General features: G+C 42.4%; 1 protein-coding gene across 1 annotated transcript; it reads left to right on the top strand.

The window, feature by feature from the left end:
• Positions 1 to 467: 467 nt before the first annotated feature.
• On the top strand, positions 468 to 7,285 carry ube2v1 (ubiquitin-conjugating enzyme E2 variant 1). Its single transcript, XM_079186159.1, has 4 exons — positions 468 to 505; positions 2,344 to 2,492; positions 4,280 to 4,405; positions 6,105 to 7,285. Exons 1-4 carry the CDS (start codon positions 484 to 486, stop codon positions 6,249 to 6,251), a joined length of 444 nt encoding a protein of 147 aa, XP_079042285.1. The 5' UTR covers positions 468 to 483; the 3' UTR covers positions 6,252 to 7,285.
• Positions 7,286 to 12,230: the final 4,945 nt, after the last annotated feature.

The raw sequence follows: 12,230 nt of genomic DNA, 5'->3' as shown, positions 1-12,230 counted from the left end.
TGTAAATGATGACTAGAAACAATGTCATTGTATATATCTACAAATGTATTGTGGATATCTGTCCTGAATGTCCAAAAAGATAATACCTACGTTATGATTAGCAACAATTATATAATAGATATCTGAAATTTGAGTTTTTCCATGTAAAAAATATTTTGCAGATATCCAATATTTCACTATAGATGTCAAACATATCAAAAATAAAATAGTGGATAGGACAAACGTCAGCGTGGATATCTGAAATGTTCTTTTAGACCAGGAAGAATCAAATGACAGATAACTACAATATACTATATCCAGTCCAGCTATTTAATGTTAAAACGGCCACACAAACACTAGTGTAAAAAGCATAACTATAGCAATATCATGAAGCAATTTATATGAAATAAAAATATGAACTTAACGCTACTTATTTACTTCGTCACGTCACGTCACGCGCCAGTTAATTTCATACGTGCGCGCTTCCGTAAAGCAGTGATAAAGATGGCGGCCTCCGCCGCACTAGGTAAGCTGACTTCACCGACAGTTCAGACAGTATATTTTCAATGATTTTACTTAGCAGGTACAATCTCCATTATGCCACATTATGTTTGCAATAGTTTTGCAAGAACAAGAGTCCAGCTGCGGAGGAGTTTTGACTGTTTAAAACATTAAATTTAGCTTGAGAAAATGCTGTCATACGCTGCTAGCTAGCTAGCTCGTTGGCTGGCTAAACTGGCCCACAGTCTTTGAGCAACATTCCGCACATCTAATCGGCAACAACTTTTGATTTACCAATATGAAGCTATCCGGTCAAAAGACAAGGCTTCATATGGAGTCACCGCACACCACAAAGCCCATGTGTCTGGGGGTATCGGTGGGTTTCTCTGTTCGCAAGGCGGTGACGCCCCTGACTAGCTTGATGGCTGGAAAACTTGTTTGCTTAGATAACGTTAGCTAGTTGGCAGCAAATGGAGAATCGCGGCTATCCGGAAGAAATTCTCAAATTTTACTATTGCTGCTAATGTCACGGGACCAGCCACCCGCATCGGTATGTTTTTAACATTGAAAATAAGTAGGTAACCCCGTTAAATGGCTAGCAACGGCGATATAGTATTTCACCCCTGGTTGCCCCAAAGCTAATAACTTCACTTTACCATTCAAACACTGTCCGTCTGAGGACCCTGCTGTCACGAATGAAGGCTCAAAGTACAGTCTTATTATATACATATTCACGGCAATTTGAGAATGTACTAGTGTAAACCCAAGTACGTTTTACTGAATATGTGTGGTCAGTTTAAAAGTGGATGTCGCAGATTGTGTTTGGCCATCAATGTGTTACAGATGGCCCCTTTTTCGCTGCCTGCCATTATGGCCGACACGTATTTAATTTGCTGCTTTTGAAATGTGTGCTCTAAATGAAGAAATATAATTTGATCATTTTGACATCATGTAATATAAATAATGTTGTCCTTCAATGTTTGACACTATGTATATTTTCACTTTTAAAGATGGAATTTGTGATAATGATATTCTAGGGGAACGTCAAAGTAGGTACATGTTCTTGTATGAAGCCCTGTCTGCATGACCACACACTGCCCAGGTGACGCAGCTCAAAGGTTGGGTCAGGGTTTTTTCCTGGCTCATACTCTGGAGGAGGATGGGACCATCCTGATCATGTGCATGTTCTTGCGCAACTTTCAGACCTGACAAACGTACCCCATCTCGTCGGCAACATGAATTATTACTTTTTAACTGTCTGTAATAACCAGGCGAGGTGTGCACTGGTTTGCTCTCGCGATCCTCCACGCGAGCTGGCGTGTAAAGTAGTCGCTGATTCTGCGAGGCCAAGCGTTCATTTAATAAATTCAACATACTTGGATGCAAAAGAAACAAACCGCCACAAAATATACACTGCTGCCTTAGGGAAACAAGACTTGGTCAGAACCAAGGCTGGACCATGTATGGTCAGCCGTCTCAGGCGTTTTCAACTGTCAACAGTGCAATCGCACCTTTTTGACCTGGAACATGAATGTAGGCAGTTCCATGAAACTAACAAAACAGTTGTTAATCATCATGCCCAACTGAGTCTTTTCCTGACTCATAGTGTGGTTAGGAGGTTGATACTATGTTATAGTAGGAATCACTGACAGATTGAACTATTAGAATCATTTTATACTATCAGTTTTTAAAATGATAAGTGACTCTAGTTACATGGTTTTATTTTTCTCACACCTTCCTACAGCTTTAGTCAGCAACCTCTGTTCAGGGAAAGTATTGGATATGATTGAATTACCTTGAGCTTGTGAATAGAAATAATTCATGTCATGATCCTTTTTTGTGTGTGTGTGTGTGTGTGTGTAGGCTGTGTAGTTCCACGCAGCTTTCGGCTGCTGGAGGAGCTGGAGGAAGGTCAGAAGGGAGGTGGAGACGGCACAGTGAGCTGGGGCCTCGTGAGTGACGACGACATGACACTAACTCAGTGGAATGGCATGATCATCGGCCCTCCCAAGGTGAGCCGCCCTAAGGGCCTACGACGCTCTTGCGTCACACAGCTTTTCTCTCCAGCGCTGGATTTAAAAATGAGATAAGAACACATTTTCTTGAAAGACAAAAAGGTCATCATCTAACTTTTCAAAGTTTTACAATAAGAAAACCTTTGGAGCCCTCCAAACGCTAACTTTGTCGGGTTGTTCCTAATCAGTAGAGTTCTCATTTCATTTAGAACCACGTTGCTTGTGCTAACCTGAATCAATGGCTTGTCTCATAAGAAATGGCAGTAAAATGGTAAACAGAGGCTGAGTTACATACTCATAGTAGCGAGGGCTGGGGAAACAGCGTTTAATGGAGTGCATATAGTGCATGAGGTTGCAGGTGTGACGCCAAGTCTCAGCTAATGAGCAGCAGGAGTACTGCACATCCCGTGGTAAGTCTTCTTGGATTAAGGTGAACTAGAAATTTGAAAATGTCAAAATACAGATTTTTGAGGAGCAGCAGGAGACGAGCCCTTGTATTGCAGTTTGGGAGAACCTCCCTTAAGTCATAAGTCATCTTTTGGGGGGGTGTAATGGTCTGTAGGTGTCACGGTTCGGTCCATACTCCGGTTTAGGAGTCACGGTTCGGTGCAAATTCAATATGGCGGTAAAAAAACAACCATTTGCAAAATGTATTTTTTATTTTTTTTTCTCATTTACTTTAAGAGACAGTCCTCCTGCTGGGGACAGAGGTAGCATTTTGCCTTTGGGAAACTGGTAGTGGTGATCGGCACATCTGGGGGATGCCATCAAATGTGCGTTAGCATGTTGGATGTGTTTCCATACATGTTGTCGTCCTCGTCTGATACACAACTCTCTCTCTGTGTTGCTGCTGTAGCTGACCGGGAAGCTCTGCCTTGTCATTTGTGTTGGTTCGGCTTGTTGTGCTAACCTCAGGTCATGTTGCTAAGGGCGTACAGCCTGGTACCGTTCCTTCTATTGGGTTGGTGCTCTCAGAACTGTAAAATAGACCACGCACCGCAACTGTGTGGAAATTTAGCATGTGATGGGTGCATATCATTAAAGTGAAACTTTTCATCCAAAACACACTCTCCCTATAATTTGATTTAAAATTTAAAGCAAAAATGTTGTGACCTCTGATATGGACATTTCAGATCCACTTCTTTGTACATGCCACTGGTGGATTTACATGGGAACGAGCTATATGAGGCGATGGTTTTGTTTGTCAGTCAGTTGGGCCCATTAAGCTTTTCATTCAGTATATCAGGGTCTGCCCCCACGGCTGGATGTGTTGAGTTTGTGTAGCTTCTGTTGTAGCGCGCTAGAAGCTCTGAGGTGGACGGTGCAGGTTTTCCTGAGCGCCAACATTGTGGGTGGGTGTTTTTTGCAACTTTGGTGGCACTTGCATACTCTCTACAACGTTAAGATGATGTTCTACTTCATTGTGTGGTTGAGAAGAAAAGAACAAAATGCAGGCATGCCCTAGTTAGTTTGTGTTTTTGCAGTATTGAATGTGGCAGCCTTGATCCTCGTGCCGCTGTGCCTACAGGAAAAAAGTAGACAGCATATAGAAATGTACGGTTGCAATGCCAGTAAGCTGGGGTATGAGTCCCTAGGTGACTTTAGCATGTGTAGCTATTTCTCCTATTTTCCATCAGCTAGAAGATTGGCTATTTCTATGCAGTTACCTTGATGCTTGTCATTGGTGCCACCGGGTCAGATTGTGAAATCCTTCTGGTTCACACTTCCACATTTCCCTGCCTGTCACTTTGTGAGCTAACCTGTCACCGTTTCTTTGATTGCAGACCGTCTACGATGGCAGGATATACAGTCTGAGAATAGAATGTGGATCCAGGTACCCGGAGCATCCCCCTCATGTCCGCTTTGTGAACAAGATCAACATGAGCTGCGTACACAGTTCAAACGGTGGGGTGAGTATCCAGAATTCACCTCTCATCTGTTCTCACCTGTCTGGTCAACAGTCTAAGTTGGTCATTCATTTCAAGTATTTATTGGTGTCCTGTGCACTGAATCAGACATACACATCATTTACAGAGTCATGCTCTGCTAGTAGGAGCTGCTGCTGCCAGTTGGGTTCAAGACTTGACTTATGCTTCTGTCTCTGTGGTAGCTTTCAGTAGTAAGTTGTTAGGAACCCTGTGATTTAGGAACTTTGTACCACCATTAATGGTACAGTGAGACTCCACAGGTTACAAGTTTCATATGGCCTGTTTCTTTCACAGGTCCTATTTTAGGTAGATTGTGTTATTTTCTATAGGAAAATGAAACAGGGTTTGTCATCAGTGAACTCTCCGTAGCATGGAATGGCCTTGACCAGCCATTGTATTTAGGAAAGGCTAACGGATCTGATGAGTCCGTCGTCACATTGACCTACAGAGCGTCGCTGTGAAGCAGACGTGGCGTAAAGTAGTCCTGCTTATTGTTTCGCCACATTGTCAGCAATGGTCTAAATACAAGCAGATGGTAAAGTAAGTAACAAGTGCTGAGAATCTCAGTCTATTTTACCATTTTGATTTAGGTTCAGTGGCCATACTCACAAAGTATCTTCTGTTACCTTCAGGACTCCTCCTAAATAGTTCTACAGATTCAGAGCTAAGAGTTTAATCTTAAAACCTTTTCACAAAGCCGCCAGGAGTCACTTTTAGTCAGGCACCAAGAGAACCACTAAGCTAAGAGAGAAGGGCGGAGTGGACCCAAGTAATAGCACATATTGTGCATGAGATCAGCTTTATCCATTTAGTTATTGTGGTGAATAATTGTTTAATGTACACTTAAGGAACTGTCAAAACAAATGCGGTCTGAAGAGAACATCTGTGTTTTGATGGAGTAGTGAGAGTTGTGCAAACCATCATCTGTGGTGTGATTGGATGAACTGCCCCACCACTTATACATTAATAAAAGCATGGAACTGACTATAAGCAGGGCTCAGTGACTGATGAGTCCTCTGCCTCAGAACGTGGTCCTGTGTAGGCTGCTCTCATCCCAAAAATGAATGCACCATAATTCTTGGTTATCCCTCAAAATCCTTTTGTAAGTTATACACCGAACCGCTGTATGAGCATATTTCATGTGTGTGTCAGAGGAAGCACATGTGAGGCATGTTGCCATGCTTTTATATTGCAGCTTTGAGGTGTGAAAAGTGTCACCAAACTTGCGACTGCATTCAGCTCGCCGTCACCCAGACTCACTGTGACGTAGTCCCGCCCCCTCTCACTCTTTCTCTGCAGATGGCACGCACGCACGCATGAATTCAGGCTCTGGTTCAGACAGGCTCATACTCTGTATTATTGTATTATTGTTATTCTGTTGGTACCCTAAAACGTTCAGTACCCAAACACCAACTTCTCTCACACTCAGGAGCTAGTTTAGCCCTAAAATGCTTTTTAGACCAAAAACATTTTTAGAAGTCACTCCTAACTTTGCCAGATTTCTTCTTGTTGCTTTTGTCTTCTAAATGTGGTCCTCTTAAAATCATTTAATTGCATTCTTTGTGCCAACAGACAGTACTGACTACATTGAAGCCAGGCTGTAAATGTCTCTCTTGTTGAGGCCTTAATAAAAAGGATCTCCCTCTCTCCTCTCCTCTCCTCTCCTCTCCTCTCCTCTCAGGTGGACATAAAGGCGCTGTCGGCACTCTACAGGTGGAGAAACTCCTACAACATCCGGATGGTGCTGCAGGAGCTCAGACAGCACATGATGCTGAAAGAGAACAGCCGGCTCTCCCAGCCACCCGAAGGCCAGGTGTACAGCAACTGAGAACCTGCTGCTATCCCGCCCTGTCTCTCTCACACACACACACACACACACGCACACACACTCGCATATACATACACACACGCACACAAATCTACCACTGTCAAACTGCATCATGTTATCCAAGACTCTCCACTCCCACCCCCTCCCTCCCCTCAGCAGCCTCCCATTGGACAGAGAGAGGGATGTGCATCCAGACATCACCCAACACAAATACTGTACATCTCACTCATGTTATTTTGTCTTATCTCGTGTGTGTTCTACATCCAGATTGTAAAATAACCAATGACCTGATTGAGTGTACCAATAATGCGAGTGTGTGCTGCGTTCTTCACTTAGTCCCTGTTATATGGGTAGTGCGGTGAGGGATTTGAATCAACTTGGCAAAACAAATCGACTTGTGTAACCCCCCCCCCCCGACCAAAATGTAAAATGTTTGGATCATTTGCGGGTTTTTTTCATCAGAGTCCCCTCACGGAGATACAAATAAAAGTAGCCCACACACTGCTTCGTGTCGGTCTCAAATTCCCCAGCTTCGGCAAAATCCCGACGATGTGAAATTCACGGGTTTTCCTCAAACGACTGCATGTCCAGGACACAGGAAATAACTGCTACTAGACATTCAGCAACGTATGTATCAACAGGGCCCTGCTGGCTCATCACTCATGTTCTCCGACTAGTCTTCTATGTGCCATATGGTTCATAGCGCTTTGTGATGGTGATTGATTGTTAGCAGCCAGTGGGAGGGAGGGGGGTTGTGTAGGGGGAGGAGAGGAACATAGTTTGGGCGCTCGGCACCTCATCACCACTGTACTGTGGCCCGGGCCGAGCTGCGTGTTGGTTTGTCTGCTGTTTAGGGGTTCTTGTTTGGGTTTCTTCAGTCTCCGGGCCGACCTGTGTCCCCTCTCTCACACAGTCAACGCTCACTCAACGCAATGTACGGCTTTGGATGTTTATTTTTTATGACGGGTTGAATCTAATCAGGGTGATGGTGACCTGTTGCATGGTTTTATTTGAATTAAACGTTATTACTTTTGCACGCGTTTGTGTCGTGATTCTTCAGGGCAACTTTCAGTACGCTGAAGTGGTTTCTTGTGACTTAAGTAAGTAAATGTAGTTCTAAGCCAACCTAAGTAGCTCACCTTGTAAATGGCAGGTTCAGTTTCTCAAGCCTGTCTTAAAACGATATGTAGGTACCCATATGAGAGGTGAAGCGGGTTTTTGCTTGCTTCTTATAAATGAATGGTCAAAATTGAAGCAACAGACCAAGATTCACGCTCACTTATTATCTACAGAGTGTAAGTCCAAAAATGTTGGATCCTACATTTCCCATTATTCATTCAGTAGCATCTATTATGCTCTCCCAATGTGTAATGCTGGCTTTCTATTCTGAGGGATTTTTCTCAGATATGATAAAGCCACTCTAGTCAGAAACCTTATTGTCCATGATGTGGAACATTTTCTTTGGCTTTTACCACAATCGACATGAATTACAAATAAAACCATGGTAGAACAGTAAAGACACTGGGAAGAGTTAAACTGTTGTACACTGACATGTATGTGTACAATCAGTGGAGTTCCCAAACTATGCCACTTTTAGACTTATTGTGCTAACAGACGATGTGACGAAAAACCCAAACCATACCACAAAGTGTACCCACATAACCGTTTTTGGTGCCCGTATGCACCCAGCCTGTTACAATTCTGTCGTGGCAAAAAAAGTTCCTGTCGTCATTCATGTTAAAGAATAATAGTCTCTTCGATCACATGTGGAGAGGCATCAGTGGTGAAGGTAAGCTGTGTGGAGTTTAGTTGCTGGGCGTGTCTCTGGGCTGACAGCGAGATGCTTCCCTAAGTGTAACCAGAAGCAGCATCCCCATTCAGCAGCTGTTGGTGCTGCTATCTGCCCTCTTCTCTGCAGGGAAACGGGACAAAGAGAGGCACGTGACCCGAGCTTGGGGCAGAAAAGATTGGTGAATCAATCACAGTGGGTGATACAGCTGGGTGCCCTTCACTCCCTTACATACTATACACAAAAGCTTTTATGGACTCTCAAGGAGAAATGATCCAATGCTGTATACAACTAAGCTGACTCCTGGCAATACATGGTTCCTTATCGACATGGATGGATCACTGAGTGACCCAACCGGACACGGGCCCAGAGGACCAAAGTGTCAGGAGCCTCCGCTGCCTTCACCTACAACATGTCCCTCAAAGAGACACGTGCCAACCAGGAAGAGAAAACAACTACAAATTGATACAGACACTCGAAAGGCTTCAAAGAGACACAAGTGACTACATAGACACAAAGCAGCTACAAAGCAACCGCAAAGAGACACAAAACAACTGCAGAGACAAGTGACTACATAGACTCAAAAAGAGACACAACATGATCTCAAGGTACTACAAAGCAACACAAAACAACTACAAAGAGAAACGATTTGACTAAATAGAGACTCAAAATGACTACAAAAAGACACAAAGAGACACAAAGCGACTACAAAAAGACAGCTAATACAAAGAGACACAAATGACTACATAGAGACACAAAGCAACTAAAAGACACAAGACAACATAGAAAAGAGGCTGAGCAACTCTAAAGTTGGTAGGAGTGGTGGTGGGACCTTTTGCATGTCAGGACCCCATTGTCTCATAATCCACCCATGCATGTCAATTAAACAATTAGTGTATTGTGTACATTTTTATGACAAATATCCAGAAACAATATGACATTGATTTGATTTGACCATTTCTTTTTAATCAGATGAATGTGACATCTTAAAGGTGAGCTCTGTTAGAGTTCCATATCCAATCCTTTTAACAGCTCTTAAGTCAGCTCGACAGCATGGTCAGTGTGTGTGTTAGTGTGTGTTGGTGGGACAGGAAGAAATAAGTGGACAGGCCCTCGGTCACTCTAATCATATCTGCCCTGATGGACAAGCTCTCCATCAGCCAAACTGTATCAAAGAGTGAAAGAGCAGACAAAGTGGTGTGCCACTCAATCAGCATCATTGTATGTGAACAATTGTCAATTCACCCATGGGCCATCTGACACACCGTGGGTCAGAACAAGTTGATGTATAAAAGTTTCTGTCTTCTGACAAACCAATCATAGCTTTTATTGAATTTCACTACAAGTTAGAATCTATCATTCGATTGCCATTCCTGTGTCACCTGGACTGTTCTGCAGAAACAACTTATGTTAATGCGTTAGAACACGACCAACAACATGCAGCGCAATCCTTTAGATATCACAGTCTGCACCAATACATGAAGTAACAGGAGATACAAAGGCACATGACGTGAAGTGGGGGGAATAAGGGCAACTTTAAATGTATACTGTAGGTCATATATTATATTCTTTAACTAACAGGTATATATTACTACAGTATAGCCTACTGAACAACAAGCATGTAAGTATGTTTTGGCTAACAGTGCTGCAGGTATGATGTATTTTTGTAGTCCAACAGGACTGCTTCAAAATTCAAAAGAGGCGTGTTTGACATCGTAGAACAAAACATTCAAATCTCTTCAGCTCGTGTTCGTCACAGATCTTATTTCAGGCATCGAAACTAAAAGCCTGTTTAAAAACCCCACGGCTTCGAGACGAGGAAACCGGAAGTGCAAAAATATGCTGACTCGTTTCTGGTACTTAGGACGAGCTCCTGCAGCGCTGCACTGCTGAGCAACGAAGCTGTCTGTTCAGGGGAAGATGGCGTACACTAGTACTTTCTGACTCGGCTGTGATTTCTGCAGTACATACAGATGAAGTGAGAACCAGGAGTGTCAATCTCACAGCTCAGACAGGTGTATCAGAAGATGATGTATTTGACCTCCTGTCACAGTGAAACTGTCATGAACAGTGAAGAACACCATCACGACAGTCACTGAGTCATGGATCTTGTAATATTTATAATACAAGACTAATATCTTGTTTCCACAAGTCGACATTAAAGAGACCTGTGAAAGCTGTGTATTCACTAATTTACTTGAAAATGGATAAGGCAAGCTTGATTGAGCCACTATTTTGTACCAGCATTCAACCGTTCAGTCATGAGTCAGAGACAATGAAAAGGCAGAGATACCAGTTCGTCCACTAGACTAAAACGGGACAACGGGACAGGTGTCTTTCAGTTTTACATTCCTATCTGCACCTCGTGACCAGTAGGATCAGATCCTATTCTGTCGAGGCAGACTAAAAGGATCTGAGGGAGGATTTCATTCCCTTTTCAGGCTGTGACCTTTACACTAAGTAGATGCTGTCATTTCTATTGAATAAACAAAACTCTGGAGAATACCTCTGATGTAAAAGTAATCAAACCTGTTCACTCCTCATCATCAGAATCACAATCAGAAACAGTTTGTCGCCAAGGACGTTACACATACAATAAACAGTGCAATAGTAAAAGACATCATTTTAAAATAGAAAATATGATAAACAAAGAAACCAATGAGGAGTACATATGAAAATCCAGAAGTGGAAGATCCACTTAAGTAAAAGTAGATATATCAAGAGAACTACTCAAAAGTAAAAGTACTGCATTCAAAGTTCTGCTTAAAGCTACTACGAAGAACCTTCACTCTGTGTCCTAATGGAGCTCTGACTGCAGAACTGTATATTCAAAGTACCAAAAGTAAAAAAATACTTTTAATATATATATAATTATAATTATAATCCAATTGTATAATTGTATACTTGTTATATAATTATATTGATTCATTAATGTGTTCTGGGTGAAAGTGTTTTTTGATCCATCCACCACCTGAACCTCCGCTGACTCATTAGAAACTTGTGCTCCGTCAAAAGCAAAACTAATCCACGACAGAATACATTTCTCTTGAAAGGTAATTCACGATGCAGTTTTGTTGAATGGGAACGTCATCAGGAAACAGGTCTGCCCTAATAATACATCATCATTTATTAGCTGATTATCTTTCGTATCAATAATCTGAATCTGCAAAGTAATGAAAGCTACCAGATAAATGTACTGGAGTAATACTCTAGTAAAGTACAAGTACCTCAAACTTGATTAAATGTATTTAGTTGCTTTGAAAACAAATGCATTCACATACCATCTCGATGATTAACTAACTTCATCGGACGAATTGCACTCCATTTGTTACATTCACATGTAAAGCACGGGGGGGGGGGAGACCAGTTGTGGGAGGTGTCAGATGGTCGCTGACACACACACTCCCACATCCTTTCTACCGCACGACCCGGTGTGTGTTCAGCACCGAGCAGAGCAGTGTGGAGTAGCCCATCTGCTCACGGGGTCAATACCTCACACACACAAACGCACACCCACACCCACACACACTCACACACACACCCACACCCACACACACTCACACACACACTCACACCCACACACACTCACACACACACACACACACACATGCTGAGCGTGCCAATTAGCTAAATGAGACAGATTTTTTCCTCGGTGTTGATTTGCATTTTTTATGGTGAGCATATGGTTTTAATAATCACATTAATGGCTGTAATACAAAAATGTTGCTTATGATTCAAAAAAAATAATTTCTACACACAAAATAAATGTGAACTGGGAGGAAGGAGGACGCAGTAGTAACCTTTGGCTTGAGAATAAAGCAGTGAAATGTTATCATTTGCTCCTCCTTGACTTTGAAATCTAGGATGTTTTTTCACTTTCCTTGGAATATGTTTATTGGACTTCCACAGTGAATACCGCTGTTGCACATTGACTGTGGAATGCTGAAACCAAAGTACAATGTGCAAATGTGCAACCTCCTTCCCCAAAATAAAACACGACTCACACTCTGGGCAAACAAATAATGTCCAACTTGCTTTGTGCTTTTATTGATGTTTCTCATTTGTTGTTGAATGTAATATAAAAGTAAGCAGCCATGACTGTTAGGATCTTTGTGTGCACAATAACTGCAGAGTAACTAGCTCACTTTTAATCAGTCTGTTGCTTTTATTTCAACTTTCTACTCACTCAA

The sequence above is a fragment of the Pholis gunnellus genome, assembly GCF_910591455.1.
Source record: "Pholis gunnellus genome assembly, chromosome: 3".
NCBI lineage: Eukaryota > Metazoa > Chordata > Actinopteri > Perciformes > Pholidae > Pholis > Pholis gunnellus.
Note: the sequence above shows the minus strand (reverse complement) of the source record. Positions and strands in the feature narration are given on the sequence as shown.

Coding starts and splice junctions, on each gene's coding strand:
- ube2v1 (XM_079186159.1), top strand. CDS start 484: ATGGCGGCCTCCGCCGCACTAG. Junction 506..2,343: donor GGCGGCCTCCGCCGCACTAG/GTAAGCTGACTT, acceptor GTGTGTGTGTAG/GCTGTGTAGTTCCACGCAGC. Junction 2,493..4,279: donor TGATCATCGGCCCTCCCAAG/GTGAGCCGCCCT, acceptor CTTTGATTGCAG/ACCGTCTACGATGGCAGGAT.